General features: G+C 44.5%; 1 protein-coding gene across 9 annotated transcripts in view; it reads right to left on the bottom strand.

The window, feature by feature from the left end:
- The window catches only part of LOC128334016 (cation channel sperm-associated auxiliary subunit beta-like), a 216,076-nt gene that overhangs the window by 69,496 nt on the left and 127,089 nt on the right, over positions 1-19,491 (bottom strand). For all 9 annotated transcript variants that reach the window (XM_053270222.1, XM_053270289.1, XM_053270274.1 and 6 more), the window contains 2 exons: positions 4,698-4,849; positions 2,325-2,476 (listed from right to left, as the gene is read on the bottom strand). In XM_053270222.1, the coding sequence (XP_053126197.1) occupies positions 2,325-2,476; positions 4,698-4,849 (304 nt within the window). The remainder of the gene's footprint in view (positions 1-2,324; positions 2,477-4,697; positions 4,850-19,491) is intronic.

Here is a 19,491-nt window from a genome sequence, read left to right as displayed (position 1 = left end):
CCCCTGCACCAAAGGCCTGAATGCCTTGAGAGCCAGGAAAGAAGCTAGAAGTTCTAATATGTTCATATGTAGTCATTGTGGATTTCTTGTCCATTTGCCACTCACATGGTGGGTTTGGCAATGTGCACCCCAGCCCCTTTATACTGAACATCTGGGCTGAAATGGCATGCATGTGGTCAAATTCACATCTTTCTTCCACCACAGGAGGGAGTGTTTCACCTTCACCAGGATGGTCAAGATTTGTGATTGATCCCATTTGAAAACTGAATGTTCATAAGAAACAAAGCTGAAGGGGGCACATCCTTAACTTTGCATGTGGAATTACTGTTGTGCAGGAGGCCATCAATCCCAATAAAATCTGTATTTGCCTTGCAGTTCACTGGGGACACTGGAGGGCCCAGTCTACATGTTGTATTATCTTTGAGATTCTTTCCGCTGGTAGGAAAGCTCTCTGTTGATGCACCTTTTAAACTGACCTATGAAAAGTATGGTTTTTGTGGATTGCATCTTGGACTGTTTGTGTTTGATCCTTATGCCCAAATTGTCCAGAAGTGTTGGCATATATTGCAAGTCTTGTTGTACCTGGATTTGTGAATGTGTTGTCAGCAACCAATTGTCCAGTTATGGGAAGAGGTGCATGCCCATAAGTAGGCAACTATGACAGCCATACATTTGGTGAACACCCTTAAGACGGTAGAAATGCCGAAGAGTATCACCTTCTGTTGGTATACGCTGTTCTCCACAGTGAATGTTAGGTATTGTCTGTGATCTGGATGTGTCCTTATGTGGAAGTATGCATCTTTCAAGTTTATGGCTGCAAACCACCGATTCCCTATCAAAAGGGGCAGTATGGCCTGTACTGATATTCTAAATTTTGTCATTTGGATAAAGTCATTCAAAGCTCTTAGGTCCAGGATTGGCTGGATACCTCCATCTTTTTTCAGTATCTGAAAGTATCTGGAATAGAATCCCCCTGTCTGTTGTATCGAGGGAACTATTTCTATGGCATCCTTCTCTAAGAGTGCCACTATTTCCTCTAATAAGGTTGGAATTTGTTCAGTATATCTGATACCCCGATAAATTGGTCTTCTGTAGAATTCTCTTGCATAGCCATTCTTGACAATGGAAAGTACCCACTTGTCTGATTTTATCTGTCCCCAGATTGAATAATGTTCTGTTAGAAATGAAATCTGGGATAGGTGTATCTTCTGGAAATGAGCTGAGATAATTATATTGCAATGTGGAGGAGTGAAACCAAACATGGCTGTCCAATGCTATTGCTTCTGGCAGATTTTTGGACTTGATTCAACTCTAACTATGCTAATTGTTGCCTTGTAATGTCTGCTGATTTGAGTTTTAATTCCTTCTTTTTACTATCACATCCAGGATAAACAGGTTGCTTATCGATAACTAGTGATCCTTGAGTGATCTGGGGAAATTCACACCACCCACCCATCCTCCCCACTACAAAAGATGTTTTACAGTATAATGCATACTTTGGTAATCTCTCAGTTACCTTTTAAAGTTCCATATAGGATGATTGCTTGAGCTGCAGCAGTCATCCTGGAATTGAATCCAACAATGCCACCTCTAACGGAAGCGCATGAGTCCAGGGTGGAGCAAGAGTGTTGCACGAAGCTTTGAAAGTCCTACTGATGGTGTCTCCTGCACATGTGCATTGCCCAGTTGTGTAAATACGACCAGAATCACATCAAGGCTTTTATGTTCCCAACTGTTCATCATCAGGATAGCTTTTGTTTCAAATGGTCAAATTTCAGTGCCAAGAAATTCCATTTACTACAGGTTGAGTATCCCAAATCCGGACATCCAAAATTTGGAATGCTCCAAAATCCGGAAACATTATGCGTTGGAAATTTTCTTGCAACTAGTTTTCATTACATTTACAGCTACCTGTAGTTATCGTGAATTCAATGCTAATTTGTTTTTATACTTTAAATAAAACCTTAAAAGGAAAAAAATACAGTGTACAGTAACCTTTTGTGTTTAGACTTGGATCCCATGCTCAAGATATCTCATTATAGTAGGCAAATATGCCAAAATCCAGAAAAATCGAAAATCCAGAGCACTTCTAGTCCCAAGCCGTTTGGATAAGAGATACCCAACCTGTATTGGGCAGATTGTGTGCCTGGTCTGCAAACATTGGTCATTTACTTCATGGGTGTGTCCCCTTAAAATGGAATTTTAAAATTGAAGAGACTGCTCATTCTTACCTATGAAGCAGACTTTTAAACCGAAGAACCCTTGAAACAACTGGATATTTTTTTCAGATGGTTCTTAAAACTTTTAAAGTTATTGATATTTACCCATATACTAACGCTTTGTCTACATGAAGATTATAGAACCTTGACTTTGTGGCAGCTACCCCTGGATTCAATGGTTCATGACTATAGAAAACCATTTGTTTTTCAGTGATATACTGTGGAGACAAAACACCATCGAAACCCAAGTCATCTGCCTGGAACAAAGCAAGAAATAAATAAATAAAATCTCATTTTGTCATCACTTCATCATCATAAATCCTGCTAAACTAGTTTAAGAAACAGTAGTAAGGCATAGCAATAAATCAGGGCCCACTGAAGAAAGCTTTTAAAAATGCTATTACATGCTACATAGTATTTTAAAACCCAATAAATTAATATTAATGTTCTTCAGCATCGCCTACCATTTTTGTGCCTACAAGGCCCTGTTTTTCAGTATTTGCTCAAGGACTACATACAGTGGGTATGAACCAGTCAAAATGAAGTACCTTTTCCTGGTTTTGCTGGGAGAGTTTTGGCCATAGGATTCTGGCCAAAGAGATCTATGGCCATTTAAAATAAAAATGAATGTGTAGCAACAGGTTTTTTCATTTGCAAGACCCTTCATCTGATGTTATTACTTATAATGCTTCATGGTACAATAAATTAGTCAGGGTACAACAAAAGCATGTTTACTTGGAGATATATATCTCCAATTTAATTGGATATAACATATATACAGGAAATATGGTTAGGACTGGGCTGTAATTCTTTAAGGAATTACAGCTCTCTCTCTCTCTCTCTCTCTCTCCTTGCCAGGGGCGTATCTAGGGTAGGGCAGGCAGGGCACGTGCCCTGGGCACCACTTGAAGGGGGGCGCAATGTCTTAAAATTTAAAAAATTAAAAAATAGCTGCCAAAAACAAAATGGCCACCGTGCATGCTCAAGTGGCCTCTGTGAGGCCCTAGGCCATGCCAGGCCTCGCAGAGGCCATTTGAGCATTTGGTTTCAGCGGCCATTAAAAAAGATTTTTTTTAAAAAAAGGCCACTGCACATGCTCAAATGGTCCCTGTGAGGCCCCAGAGGCCTGCAGAGGGAGGGTAACCCCCACGGGCTATAGGAAGTGCCCCGAAGGGGCTGCAGGTAAAAAATATTCTTAAAATCTAATATAATATAAGTCACTGTACACATATTCAGTTTGGCACTATGTACAGAGAATCAGGGCTTGTGAATACTGAGCTGAGGCTTATGATCTAGGATTGTATTCATTTGTTCTTACTTTGCTTCTTGTGATAAGTGTGTATGTATGTATATATGTATTTGTTTATTTCAGCCCAAGGCCAGCATAAATACAAGAAAAAGAAGGGAAACAACAACAACAAAAACTTGTGATAAGTGAGTTAAATGTGATGTCTTAATCATATGGCTATTAATGGTGAGTTTGTCTTTGAATCAGTGTGAAATTCTTAGTATTAAGGCCCACTGGGAGTTTCTTGCTCTCTTTCTCTCATTTTAACTGTCTTTCTGAAATACTAGAATATATTCCAAGCAGTGATACAGTTTACTCTGAATATCCTTTAATTATTTTCAGAGTATCTGGGAAAAGCCAAATTCTCCATTTATTTTTAAAACTTATGTAATGGTGATGCTGCAGTGCATAGTAGAGAATTAGATAGGCACTTCTGTTTAGTTTTCCTAGTACACCTCCACATAGTATTTGGGTATTTCATGAGCCCCAGCATACTGAAATTTGTAGGTTTCCAGCATTTTTTGGTCTGGCTACATCCACTGCCAAATAATTTTTGAAATTTTAAAAGATTAGCAAGCTTGACTTGTATTTTTGAGCTGATATTATAGTAAAGCTATCTGAGATGGGTGTCAGATGTTTGGACAGGGGGCGCAATTTCAGTGCTTGCCCTAGGCACTATTTCCCCTAGATACGCCTCTGCTCCTTGCTCTAACCAACTAATATGCTAGTCTTCTCAGAGCTAGTCAGTATGCTAACAACATAAATACACATACATACACACAAACTCTTCCTAGAATTAAACCTACTGTTGGGATATATTGGCAGGTGTGAGGAGTCATGAAGCAATAATCCTAGTACAAGCTTCCTGCTTTGATGATCTGGAAGGGTGAATTCACCCTCCTTCAACAATAATTAAAATTGCATAAACATTCTGCTCTAAAAAGATCGAGGATTGGATCTTAATGACATTTTGCAGAAGGAAAAAGCACTTCTTTGTACAATGGGAGAAATTTTAGTCAGTCTCCCTCCCTCAGCAGTCCTCATGCCACAATCCCATCTTGCTCTGGAGGGTCACCTTAGGAGTGCATTTTAGTAAGGGGCTGCTGTGAAGAGGAGGGGACAAGCAAGTTCCTCTGCAGGAGCTTTCTTTGATACACAACTAACCCTACAACGCCAAAAGTATATTAAACCTGTAATAAAGTGTTCACATCCATTACAGGAACTGCCATTCTGTCAGGTGATGTTGCATTCATACTAAGCTGATATAAAATTCCCAGATGGTCAAAGTACATGCTGAAAAAATCTTGGTTCACAGTTGTAAGCCTGGCATATCTGAGTAAACCTACAGGGAAAGAACACAAGAAAACACACATGTACCATATCTTGCTAGCATATGAAGTATAACTATTGTAAAAAGGTGACATTCAAGTGGATTTTTAGTAAGGTTGTCATCTCTTCTGATCAACTTGTAGGGAACCTGTAGGGAATTAGATTGTTTGGAAGGGTAGTTCATTAAAGGAAATGATGAGGTCTCCCTTCCTTTCTCATTTTGTTTAATTCAGTAATCAGATTTTCCTCCAAAATTGGGAAGAAATCAGACAATCTTCATAGCCAACAAGGCTTGGAGAGGCAAGTTGCTTATCTGTAAGTGTAGTTCTTATTCTGGTCTTCTGTGCATTCACACTGATGGGTTCACACATGCACAGAGACCTCACATTGGAACCTTCTAGAGACAGAAACATTTTTGGCGGTAGCCCCATCCCCAGGTATTGCATGAACTGCATGTAATCCGCCTTTTTACATCAGTCTGAGCTGCTGCTGGAGTGATATTATGAGAAAGGAACAGTAACAGTGCTGAAGCAGGGAGGTGGGTGGGTTGTATGAATGCAGAGAAAACTACAAGAAGAACTAAGTTACAGGTAAGCAACCTGCCTTTCTTCTGAGTGATCTCTGTGCATCATGTTGATGAGATGATAGCGAGCTCTAACCTGCACGTGGATGCACCAGAGCTACTGGGTAATAGATATAGGACAATTCTCCCAAAATTGATCTTCTCTCCTAGCCCAAAGATAGGGCCTCTGATAGTGTCTGATTAATGTAGTTGATTGCCCCCAAATGGAAACTTTGCAGATAGCATCTAGAGAGAGTCCTCCAAAGAAGGCTGCAGATGCGGCCACTGATTTTGTAGAGTGAGCATTCATCTGAGGGCAGTGGAGGTCAGTGAGTGTGGCGCTGGTGAGAGATACCTTTAAAAAGTCATTTCCTGCAATACAGCCGGTTCCTTGACCTGATGCAAGCAGCTGTGGCTGCAGCAGCTCTGGCACTCACCTGGCTTCTCACTGCCCCCACAGCGCTGCCCTCACTGGCTGCCACTGTCTGAGTGGGTAACAATTTGCCTGCTAAGTCATAGGCTAACTTAATGGCAGAATAAATCCAGGCAGATAAGCACTGGACCATGACAAGTTGACCCTTGTTGAGACCAGAGTAGCATACAGACAGGGAGGGTGAAATCTTGAGTACAGTGTATGTAAAATGAAAGGGTTCTACAAAGGTTAAGAGAATGCCAAATCATCTCCTCTGGAGTTGAAGGACAAGGGTAAAAATATGCAAAACAAATTTCCTGGGATAGATGGAAAGATTAAACAACCTTACAGGATGTAATGTCAGATCTGAATGTTTATATTGTTTATTGTTATATTTATATACCGCCTTTCATTAAAAACAATCCCAAGGCGGTTTACAAAAGTTTAAAAACTTAATAAAAATGACAGTTAAAAGTATTAAGCTAAAAATATGATAACAAATCTGATTTAAAATATATAAAATACAAACATTAAAACCGTACACAAATAAAAACACACAGAAACAGTAATAAAACAATCATGTAAAGGCCTGGATAAAAAGCCAAGATTTAACAAGCTTTCTAAAAACTGTGATGGAGTCCAAGGAAAGAATGACCACTGGGAGAGCATTCCAAAGTCTGGGGGCAGCAACAGAGAGGGCCCTTTCCTGCGTGCACGACAACCAAGCCTCCCTCATTGTCGGCACCTGGAGCAGAGCCCCCTCAGATGACCTTGTCAAGCGGGCAGCCATCATTGGGTGCAGGTGGTCCCTCAAGTATCCCGGGCCCCAACCGTTAAGGGCTTTAAAGGTCAAAACCAGTGCCTTGAATTGGACCCGGAAACACACTGGTAACCAGTGCAGCTCTTTCAAAATTTGTGTGATATGATCACACCGGGCAGCTCCAGATAGAACCCTAGCTGCCACATTTTGTACAAGCTGCAGTTTCCAGATATTCTTCAAGGGCAGCCCCACGTAGAGCGTGTTACAGTAATCCAGCCGTGACGTGACTAAGGCATGGGTAACTGTGGCCAGATCTGCCTTCTCGAGAACAGGACGCAGCTGGTGCAGTAGCTGAAGCCGTGCAAAGGCACCCCTGGCCACTGCCTCTACCTGAGCTTCCAAAAACACAGCCAGGTCCAGTAATACTCCCAAGCTGCGTACTAGCTCCTTCAAGGTGAGTGCAACCCCATCTAGAACAGGTAGAATCACCGTATCCCGATTAACTCTCCTACTGACCAACATTACCTCTGTCTTGTCCGGATTCAGCCTCAGTTTATTAGCCCACATCCAACCCAGCACAGCCTCCAATCCCTGATTCAGGACATCCACTGCCTCCCTAGGATCAGGTGACAAGGAGAGATAGAGCTGAATGTCATCTGCATATTGCTGACAACTCAGTCCAAGTCTCCGGATGACCTCTCCCAGCGGCTTCATGTAGATGGAAAACAGCATTGGGGACAAAACCAAACCCTGAGGGACCCCACAGGCCAATGGCCACAGGTCTGAGCAGTAGTCCCCCAGCACCACCTTCTGGACCCTCCCCCCAAGAAAGGGAGGCACTCCAGCACAGTACCTTCAATTCCCATACTCAAGAGGCAGTCCAGAAGGATACTATGGTCGATGGTATTGAATGTCACTGAGAGGTCCAGCAGAACCAACAGGGACGCACTCCCCCTGTCTAGTTCCTGACGAAGGTCATCCACTAGAGCGACCAAGGAAGTTTCAGTCCCATATCCAGGGCCAGATATTCCATATCATCCAAGACCCTCTGCAGCTGGAATGCCACCACACGCTCTATCACCTTGCCCAAAAAGGGAAGGTTAGATACAGGTCTATAGTTGCTGGGGTTGGAGGGATCAAGGGAGGGCTTTTAAAATAATGGTCTTACCACCGCATCCTTGAGGCACGGTGGCATCCTGCTCTCCTTTATTGAAGCATTAATGATCACCTCCAACCATCTGTCTGTACCCTCCCCGGCAGCTTTTATTAGCCATGAAGGGCAAGGGTCAAGAGCACACGATGTCGCCCGCACACTGTACAGGATCTTGTCCACATCCTCAGGCTGCACCAACTGAAAAGAATACAACACAACAGGACCAGATGGTACCAAAGGCATGTCTGCCGGAACTGCCAAAATGCTGGAATCAAGGTCAGCACAGATGTGAGCAACTTTATCTGCAAAGTGGCAAGCAAACTGATCACAACGGGTTGTAGATAATTCCTCCCCCATTACCTGGGGGGATGTGTGGAGCAATGTTTTTGCCACACAAAACAGCTCCGTTGGTCTGCACTGAGCAGATGCAATGGAGGTGGAGAAAACACATTTCTTTGCCACCCCTACTGCCATGGAGTAGTCCCTAAAATGGGCTCTAGCCCGTGTTTGGTTGGATTCGGTATGACTCTTCCTCCAGCATCATTCCAGCCGTCGTCCAAATTGTTTCATTGCCCTAGGTTCCGAGGAAAACCAAGGAGCCAAACAGGCTCCACCAAGCCGGAGAGGGCGTTTAGGAGCAACCGTGTCAACAGCCCGGGTGGTCTCTCCATTCCAGGGATCAACCAGGGCCTTGACAGGGTCACCAGCTCTGGACACTGGAAACTCCCCGAGAGCCATCTGGAATCCAAGTGGATCCATAAGCCTCTGGGGGCGGAAAATTCTAATCGGTCCACCTCCCCTGCAGAGGGCAGACGGAGCAGTCAAACTAAACCGCACCAGATGATGATCTGTCCATGACAAGGGAGTTATCTCAAACTCCCCCACCTCCAGATAATTTATTCCCCGTTCAGCAAAAACCAGATCCAGAGTGTGTCCTGCCATGTGGGTAGGGCCCGGTACCAATTGAGACAGGCCCATGGTTGCCATGGAAGCCATGAAATCTTAAGCCGCACCTACTGGGGGGCCTCAGTGTGGACATTGAAATCTCCCATAACAATAAGTTTGGGGGGAACCAAGACAACCTCCCAGACCACCCCCGCCAGCTCAGGTAAGGAGACTGAAGTGCAGCGGGGTGGTCGGTACACCAGCAGAATCCCCAGCCTATCTCAGAGGCCCACCCTCAAGGACAACACTCAAAATTCTGAGATTGCCTGACCGGGCACCTGGAAATGGGGAGGGTCTCTCAACAGATGACTGCAATGCCCCCTCCCCTCCCCTCCAAGTGGGGCTGCTGCGAGATCAGGAAACCTGGAGGACAGAGCTGAGAGAGACCAACCCCACCCAGCTCATCCAACCAGGTCTCCGTCACACATACCAGGTCATACCATACCAGGTCAGCATGCTCATCCACAATCAGATCGTGGATGAGAGATGTTTTAGCATTAACCAACCTGGCATTCAGCAGCAGCACCCTAAACCTCGAGGGAGTGTTCTCAGAGCTCCCAGGGGTCTTAGGGTTGGGAGAAAAGCTGGAAAAAGGAATAGGCCTCAGTTGCCTGGACTGTTTCCCCCTGTAACGGCCAGCCCAATTCCCACCGCCATATCTCCCTCTTTCCGCTACCAGTGATATTGCTGCCCCCACACCAACCTCATTTTCCTGCTCTACCAGACACATCCCTCAGTCCAACCAACCACAGCTCCACTACTTAACAAAACCAGATCCAGGACTCAAGAGACTTATGCTGACTTCTTGATAGAAGAGATGTCAGAAGGATCTTCCAACCCCAGGCAGCTCGCCCCAAGGCTGAGAGCCACAAGGATGAGAGCCCCTGTGCTCTTGCCCTTCGGCTCGTGCCCCTGGCTCAGCCTGAGCTTTAAAGCAGCAGAAGCAGCCCCATAGATGATACACACCTGGGGAATGTGATCTTACCCTTGTGGAAAACAAGATATGGTATGTAAAACAAAGGGCTTAGAGTTCTCCAACTTGAGGGACCTGGGAGATGACTACCAAGAAAGCCACTTTGAATGAGAGCAGTCAAAGGTCCATCGTAGCAAGCGGTCCAAAGGGTTTGCGGGTAAGATGTGAGAGGACTAGAGGGAGATCCCATGAAGGTAAAATCTTAGAAAGTGGGAGATGAAGGCGGATGAACCCTTTGTAGAATCTCTTAATTGTAGGATTCTGGAAGAAGGAGAAACAGGTTGCTTACCTGTAACTGGGGTTCTTCTAATGGTCATCTGTTCATTCACACATTGGCATTCACGCTTGTGTTGTAGCCTGTTGCGGAACCTTCCAAGTTTCCCCCTCTGCTAGCTTTTTGTTGGTAGCACCTTCACCTTCTCCAGTGTTGGTCGCACTTTCCCCTCAGTTCAGGAGTCCGCCAACCTGAAAAGAGACTGCAGAGTGGAGGTAGGGTGTGTGTGTGAACAAACAGATATCCCCTAGAAGAATCCCAGTTACAGGTAAGCAACCTGTTGTTCTTCAATGTGGTCTCTGTTGTTCACACATTGGGCATATCGCAAGCTATCTTGCCTGGAGGCAGGAGGCAGTCACTGAAAGATAGATCTCAGCACCATTCTTCCAAATACCACATCATGCCTTGATCCGAAATCCAGGGCATAATGCAATATGAAGGGGTGCGGCATAGCCCAAGTTGCTGCCTGACAGATAGAGTCTAGAGGCAGGTTGCCATCAAAATCAGTCAAGGCTGTCATAGACCTTATGGAGTGCACCCTGACTGGAGCAGGAAATGGTCAATTAGCAAGTTGGTATGCCAGTTTAATAGACTCTACAATCCACCTGGATATGGACTGGGAGGTAGGTTGCAAACCCAATCTTCAAGTCCCATTAGAGACAAACAGGTATAGACCCTTTCTAATTTTAGCTGCCCTGTGTACATAGAAGGAAAGTGCCTTTTTGACATCTAGGGAGTGTCAAGCCCCCTCATGGGTGAGGTTGGGTTTGGAAAGAAGGCCAGCAAGGCAAAGGGTTGTGATCTGTGAAAGGCAGAGACCACCTTAGGCAGAAAAGTGATATCCGGGCATAGCAGAACCTTGTTTTTGTGGAAAACGAGGTACGGTTTATCCACTCTGAGGGGCCTAAGCTCACTGACCCTACGTGTTGATGTAATTGCCATGAGGAAGACTGTTTTCCAGGTAAGTAGGCATAAGTCGCAAGTTGCTAAGGGCTCAGTTTTCAAGAATGTCAAGAAAGGCTAAGTGGGAGATCCCATGGCAAAGACTTTGAATTTGAACCAGTTCAGGCCCAGTTCAGGGGTGCCAGGCACCATTACATTTTATTATTTAAAAGTTTGACTAACTGCTGCCAAGGGCTGTGTGTGTGTGTGGGGGGTGAATCCCCCTCCCCCTGTCAGCCTCCCCCCAAGTTTCTATGGGCTGGTTCAGCCCATTTTGGCATGAACAAACAGGGCCAAACCAGCCCATAGAGACTTGGGGGTAGGCTTGTGGGGGGAGGGGGAGCTGCCAAAGACCCATCGCAGCCGCAGGGGCACCCTAGCCTCCAAATCTCTCAGTGGTGGTAAGTCAAACTTTAAAAAAACAAAAATTAATGGCATCTCACACCCCTGAACCAGGCCCAAACCAGCCCAGGGGGTTCAGCTTGAGGTCAAGCCCTCAAACCAAACCGGCTTGAGCTGGAGCTGGTTTGCACATCCCTATTTAAAAGATTACTTTAGCAGCCATACAGGGTATCCACAGCAACAGATACCCATGAAGGGGCTGTAAAAACATAGGAGAAATGCAGGGGGGGTTGACTTTAAAAGTATCCTCTTTCCCCACAGGAGAAGAAAAGGGGGGGAGGGGGGAAGGAACACACAAATGGCGATAGATCGGAAAAAATAACAATAACAACAACAAAAATAACAACTAAAAGAATTAGAAAGAAAAAAAGCTATATAAAGAGAAAGCAGGGGGTTTTTATTTTATTTTATATAGAAAATGGAAGGTACCTGAAGGCAAGCTGTTAATCCTTAGGCAGATGATGAAGAACTGAGAGGAAAGTGGTACCAATCCTAGAGAAGGGACAGGAGCGACCACCAAAAAGCTGGTAGAGGAAGAAGCTTGTAAAGATCCAGAACAGACTACCATGCAGGCACGGATACCAATGTATCCATTGAGACAGAGACCACATCGAAGAACCGTGAGTGTGGTGAGCAGAAATAGCTATCAGGTGGACCTTCAGGGTGGAAAGGGACAACCTTTGTTTCTGAAAATACAACAGTTAAGTGAGAATGAAGGTGGTAGAAGCCTTAACTGTTGACAATTTTTAGTGGTTGTGGTGAATCTGTGCCACTTAGCTGCGTAAGAGCTGTGAACACTGCCAGCAATTCCAGAAAATTGATGTACAGATGACACTGCTGAAGTGACCACAGTCCCTGTGCCACAGGGGATTGAGGACTGAGGCGACCACAGAACCTGGTGACTCCCTGAGAGAGCTCCCCAACCTTGGAGAGAAGCATTGGTGGTGATCCAGGCTGTACAGGTGAAACTCGGAACATTAGAATATTGTGCAAAAGTCCATTAATTTCAGTAATGCAAATTAAAAGGTGAAACTGATATGAGACAGACGCATTACATGCAAAGCGAGATAAGTCAAGCCTTAATTTGTTATAATTGTGATATCATGGCGTACAGCTCATGAAAACCCCAAATCCACAATCACAGAAAATTAGAATATTACATGGAACCAAGAAGACAAGGATTGTAGAATAGAAGAATATCGGACCTCCGAAAAGTATACAGTGTACTGTGCTTGATTGGCCAGCAAACTCGCCTGACCTGAACCCCATAGAGAATCGATGGGGCATTGCCAAGAGAAGGATGAGAGACATGAGACCAAACAATGCAGAAGAGCTGAAGGCCGCTAATTAAGCATCCTGGTCTTCCATAACACCTCATCAGTGCCACAGGCTGATAGCATCCATGTCACGCCGCATTGAGGCAGTAATTGCTGCAAAAGGGGCCCAAACCAAGTACTGAATACATATGCATGCTTATATTTTTCAGAGGTCCAATATTGTTCTGTTCTACAATCCTTGTCTTCTTGGTTCCATGTAATATTCTAATTTTCTGGGATTGTGGATTTGGGGTTCTCATGAGCTGTACGCCATGATAATCACAATTATAACAAATTAAGGCTTGACTTATCTCGCTTTGCATGTAATGCGTCTGTCTCATATATCAGTTTCACCTTTTAATTTGCATTACTGAAATTAATGGACTTTTGCACGATATTCTAATTTTCCGAGTTTCACCTGTAGACTGGGTAAATTCACATTCAAGTCAGGACAAAGAGGTCAAATTTCTAGATGCGCTAAATGACTGTGCCCTAGAACAGTTGGTCATGGAACCAAACAGAGAGAAGGCAACCTTGGATCTAATTCTGAGTGACACCCAGGACCTGGTGCATGATGTCAGTGTCATCAACCCTTTAGGGAACAGTGACCACAGTGCCATCACATTCAGCATACATGCGGGGAGAGAATCACCAAGGATGTCTAACACAGACATTTTGAATTTCAGAAGAGGAAACTTCTCCAAAATGAGGAGTATGGTGAAAAGAAAGCTGAGGGGGGAAATCAGGAGAGTCACTTCACTCCAGAGTGCATGGAGTTTACTCAAAACCACAATACTAGAAGCCCAGTTAGACTGTATACCCAAAAGGAGGAAAGGTACCACTAAGTCCAGGAGGTGCCAGCATGGCTAACGGGTACCGTCAAGGAATCCATAAAAGGGAAGAAGACTTCCTTCCGAAATTGGAAGGCCTGTCCAAACGAAGAGAACAGAAAGGAACACAAACTCTGGCAAAAGAAATGCAAGTTGACAATAAGGAAGGCAAAAAGAGAGTTTGAGGAATATTAAGCCAAAAGTATCAAGGGGAATAACAAAAACTTCTTTAACTACATCAGAAGCAGGAAACCTGCCAGGGAGGCAGTTGGAACATTAGACAATGAGGGAGTGAAAGGGATTATTAAGGAGGATATGGAGGTTGCAGAGAAGCTGAATGAGTTCTTTGCATCTGTCTTCATGGCAGAGGATACTGAGCATATACCTGTTCCTGAACCAGGCTTTTTAGGGATGGAGGCTAGAGAGCTGAGTCAGATAGAAGTGACAAGGGATGATGTTCTAAACTGTCTGGAAAAACTGAAAGCTAACAAATCACCAGGGCCGGATGGCATCCATCCAAGAGTCCTCAAAGAACTCAAATGTGAAATTGCCGACCTCCTTGCTAAACTATTTAACTTATCCCTGAAACCGGGCTCTGTACCAGAGGACTGGAGAGTAGCAAATGTAACACCGATTTTCAAAAAGGGACCCAGGGGCGATCCGGTAAATTACAGGCCGGCTAGCCTAACGTCCGTTCCAGGCAAATTGATGGAAAGCTTCCTCAAGGATAAAATTGTAAAGCACCTAGAAGAACAGGCCCTGCTGGGAGTGAGCCAGCATGGCTTCCGCAAAGGTAAATCTTGCCTCACCAACCTTTTGGACTTCTTTGAGAGTGTCAACGAGTGTGTGGATCAAGGTGATCCAGTTGACATAGTCTACCTGGACTTCCAAAAAGCTTTTGACAAAGTTCCTCATCAAAGACTCCTGAGGAAACTTAGACATCATGGGATAAAGGGACAAGTACATGTGTGGATTGCTAACTGGTTGAAAGACAGGAAACAGAGGGTAGGTATAAATGGAGAGTTTTCACAATGGAGGGAAATAAGAAGTGGGGTCCCCCAGGGATCTGTACTGGGACCGGTGCTTTTTAATTTATTCATAAATGATCTAGAAGCAGGGGTAAGTAGTGATGTGGCCAAATTTGCAGATGATACCAAACTCTTCCGGGTAGTGAAATCCGAAACGGATTGTGAGCAGTTCCAAAAGGATCTCTCCAAACTGGGGGAGTGGGCGACAAAATGGCAAATGCGGTTCAATTTCAGCAAGTGTAAAGTGATGCACATTGGGACAAAAAACCCCAACTTCAAGTATATGCTGATGGTTTCTGAGCTGTCGGTGACGGACCAGGAGAGGGATCTTGGGGTCGTGGTGGACAGTTCGTTGTAAGTGTCGACTCAATGTGCGGCAGCTGTTAAAAAGGCCAATTCCATGCTAGGGATCATTAGGAAGGGGATTGAAAATAAAACGGCTAAAATTATAATGCCCTTATACAAAACTATGGTGTGACCACACTTGGAGTACTGCGTACAATTCTGGTCACCACATCTTAAAAAGGACATTGTTGAACTGGAGAAGGTACAGAAGAGGGCAACCAAGATGATCAGGGGCCTAGAGCACCTTTCTTATGAGGCAAGACTACAACACCTGGGGCTTTTTAGTTTAGAAAAAAGACAACTGTGGGGAGACCTGATAGAGATCTATAAAATCATGCATGGTGTGGAGAAAGTGAAGAGAGAGACATTCTTTTCCCTCTCACACAACACTAGTACTAGGGGTCACTCCATGAAATTGATTGCCAGGAGGTCTAGGACCAACAAATGGAAGTACTTTTTCCCACAACTTGTGATCCACTTGTGGAACTCTCTGTCACAGGATGTGGTGACAGCCAACAATCTGGATGGCTTTAAGAGGGGTTTGGATGACTTCATAGAGGAGAGGTCTAACAATGGCTACTAGTTGGAGGGCTGTGGGCTACCTCCGGCCTCAAAGGCAGACTGCCTCTGAGTACCAGTTGCAGGGGAGTAATGGCAGGTGAGAGGGCACACCCTCAACTCCTGTCTGTGGCTTCCAGCAGCATCTGGTGGGCCACTGTGCGAAACAGGATGCTGGACTAGATGGGCCTTGGGCCTGATCCAGCAGGGCTGTTCTTATGTTCTTATGTGCAGGCTTCTACAAGAGGGAGAGCTAATTAGATATATTCTAATTTTTCGAGTTTCACCTGTATATCGGGCAACAGCGATATAGGAAGGTACTGAAAAATAATCTCATACTGTGTGGGAGGAGGCAATGGCAAACCCCTCCTGTATTCTACCAAAGAAAAGCACAGGGCTCTGTGGGCACCAGGAGTCAAAATCAACTCGACAACACACTTTAATTACTTATATGAGGGAATTTCAGCAGCTAACTCACTCTCTTACAGCAGAAGTTAACAGAGTCTCAGGGGTAACAGCTTGTAAACGATAAGCATGGAGATTTATGTAAGCTTGAACTAATCTAATTTGTTCAGAAGTCCATGATGATAGGAAAAGACCTATATCTAACCACTGGCTACATGGTGGTCAGAGAGAGACCTATAGAAGCATGGTGCTCAGAGGGAGAGCTAGAAGCATTCTGGGTAGAAGAAGAAGGAGGTCACTCCCAGGAAGTTCCTGAGTACATTCTTTGAGTAGAGGGGTCATAGAGGCAGAGATAAACAGGAAAGAGAAGTCCCTAACTATTTATCTCTACTCCCAGTGCCCCTAGTGGTCATTAGGGTCACTGGTGCAGAAGGTCATCTCCAACACAATTGAATCTGATTCTGTACTAGTGGAATCAGAGTTATAGTCATAATCCAAAGAGACCACAACTTCTGAATGTGTAGTTGAGGGTGATAATGTTGATGCAGTAATCTGTACTGGTTGAACTATAGGAAGTGGTCCTGATAGCAACATAGATATATGCATATTCACAGCTGCACTATGTATAGGCTTAGGTTGTACAGGTAGAGGTTCAGTTACAGGAACGCACTCCTCAATTCTTGGAGGAGTCACTTGGGTTGCAGACAGCACCAAAATTTTAGATCTCTCTGATAGGCTTTCCATAGCTTATATTCATTGTAATTGTATGGGGTGGAAGTCTTGGGGACTCCGTCCCACAGTACTGACTGGCATCACCCCAACTACCTTCAGAGATTAGACATAGGAACATAGGAAACTGCCATATACTGAGTCAGACCATTGGTCTATCTAGCTCAGTATTGTCTTCACAGACTGGCAGCGGCTTCTCCAAGGTTGCAGGCAGGAATCTCTCTCAGCCCTATCTTGGAGAAGCCAGGGAGGGAACTTGGAACCTTCTGTTCTTTCCAGAGCAGCTTCATCCCCTGAGGGGAATATATTGCAGTGCTCACAAATCAAGTCTCCCATTCATATGGAACCAGGGCAGACCCTGCTTAGCTATGGGGACAGGTCATGCTTGCTACCACAAGACTAGCTCTCCTCTCCGTGTAATTGTAAACATGAAATTGTAAAATCTCATGGTGATCTCCACACAGGTTTTGAACATTTGCCCATGGAAGGCTGTGTGAAGACCAGGCGTATAGGAGATTGAAAAGCAGAAGCTGTCAGGATGGATGTTGAAGGTCACTGGAGACTGTGCAGTTGTCGATGCTGATTGCAATCCCGTTGGGGAAGGTGTCGATACCAAAATATGAACAGTCGAAGAAGACGGCACAACAGTCAATGTCTTGGAGACTTTGTCCTGATGTTTTTTCAGAGTTGACTCAGTCACCTCATCTTTCTTGTATGTATGTTGGTGAGTTTCCTTTGACATTGGCAGAGGCGCCTTAAATATCATCTCTTTGCTTGAGCTGGGAGTTGCAGACGTCAAGGGTTTAGACGCCATATGGGATGCAGCCCTTGACACCATGTTCAAAACTTTCGATGTCAGTAATAATGGCGATGTTGCTGGAGATTGCAGCATTGGAGTACCCAGTCTTAAAGCATCCTCCTACAATGCAGCCCTTAAATGTAAAGCCCAATTTTTACGGGTCTGGTATGAATAGGAAAAGCAAATCTTGCAGCTGCCAGTATTGTGGTGTTCCTCTAAGCAGAGCAGACAGAGATTGTGCCCGTCAGTTGAGGGGAGCTTCCCCTTGCACTTTTCACAACATTTAAAAGGTAGTTTGTGCTCCATAGGGGATAAATAAAGACTTATTTGTTTGGCATGGCCTTCCAAGGTTTTTAAATTTTTTAAAAGTATTTTAAATTGGTTTTAACTGGATCTGAGCTGTTATAGATTTGTTTTTATATTGTTTTAACATGTTTCTTATAAAATGCTGTTTGTTGGAGTATTTTACCTGTTGTGCTTTAGATGGGATGTTATAGAAATGTAATAAATAAATAGAAGTAAATAGAAGACGTTACCATGTGATCTTCAGAATAGTCATGCAGTCTTTCAAAGCCAGAAGTAACAACAGTATACAAATGCCAATGTCCACAGGCAAAGAGTAAACAGAAGCAGTCCTAAGTCACATTTAGCACATTTAATCCAAACAGTGATGACTTTTTCTTTCTATTTTAATTACAGTAATGAACCAATTCAAGGAGCCATGATACCGAGGTATCAACACTTTGGCAGTTGGAAAGGAACTGAGGGGAAATGACACTGAACCTCCAAAAATAACGGACATGCAGCATGTAGTGGGGCACAGTTCTTAGCCTCAACGGATCACGATCCAGATATTTAGGACCAACAAAAGGAAGCACTTTTTCATACAGCACATAATTATCCTATGGAATTATCTGCCACAATATATGGTGACAGCCACCAGCCTGGATGGCTTTAAGAAGGGCTTAGATAAATTCATGGAGGACGTCTATCAGTCACTACTAGTCCGAGGGCTGTAGGTCACCTCCAGCTTAAGAGGCAAGATGCCTCTAAATACCAGTTGCAGGGGAGCAACAACATATTGCAGGAACATAGGAAGCTGCCATATACTGAGTCAGACCACTGGTCTATCTAGCTCGGTATTGTCTACACAGACTGGCAGTGGTTTCTCCAAGGTTGCAGGCAGGAATCTCTCTCAGCCCTATCTTGGAGATGCCAGAAAGCAATAGCACTTAGCAATAGCACTTACATTTATATACCGCTCTATAGCCGGAGCTCTCTAAGCGGTTTACAATGATTTAGCATATTGCCCCCAACATTCTGGGTACTCATTTTACCGACCTCGGAAGGATGGAAGGCTGAGTCAACCTTGAGCCCCTGGTCAGGATTGAACTTGTAACCTTCTGGTTACAGGGCGGCAGTTTTACCACTGCGCCACCAGGGGCTCGTAAGAAAGGGAACTTAAAGCCCTCTGCTCTTCCCAGAGCAGCTCCATCCCCTGAGGGGAATATTTTACAGTGCTCACATGTGGTCTCCCATTCAAATGCAACCAAGGTAGACCCTGCTTAGCTAGGGGGACAAATCATGCTTGCTACCACAAGACCAGCTCTCCTCTTGCCTGTGGGCTTCCCAGAGGCATCTGTGGGCCATTGGATGAAACAGGATGCTGGACTAGATAAGGCTTGGGCCTGATCCAGCAGGACTGTTCTTATGTTGTTGTTGGGATCAATCCTAAAATCAGATTTTGGCATAACATCAGTCTCTGTAGCCTGAGGGGGTTGGGATTCCATGGGAGGGGCTGGTTTCAGCTTCTTCTTTTTCTTCTTCCATGGGGGTTGAGCATGGTCTCGGCTTTCTTCTTCTTCTTAGTCAGCTTCAGTTTAAGAGATTGTGATTGTTTAGGTGGCAGTGAGATAGATTCTTTAGATGTTGCTGGAGGTTATTTCAAGCCTGAGTTGGATTCAGGCTGAGAAGATTGTTTTGGAGCTGAGATTTGTTTAGAGCCTGAAGAGTGAGAACGCACTGTGATGTGTTTAGAAAACCAAAGAAACTCCATGTTTGCCCAGAATACCACATTCTAACTTAAAGTAACTCCAGCCCAGCTCAGGGACATCACTGCCTCTCATGAGCAATGTCATTATCTCTCTCCACTAAATTGTATCTATGAAACTTGGTTCTCACAAGGTTCTCACTGTTTTTCACTGAAAGTTAAAAAAACAGGA

This window comes from Hemicordylus capensis, chromosome 1, assembly GCF_027244095.1.
Source record: "Hemicordylus capensis ecotype Gifberg chromosome 1, rHemCap1.1.pri, whole genome shotgun sequence".
Classification (NCBI taxonomy): Eukaryota; Metazoa; Chordata; class Lepidosauria; order Squamata; family Cordylidae; genus Hemicordylus; species Hemicordylus capensis.
Note: the sequence above shows the minus strand (reverse complement) of the source record. Positions and strands in the feature narration are given on the sequence as shown.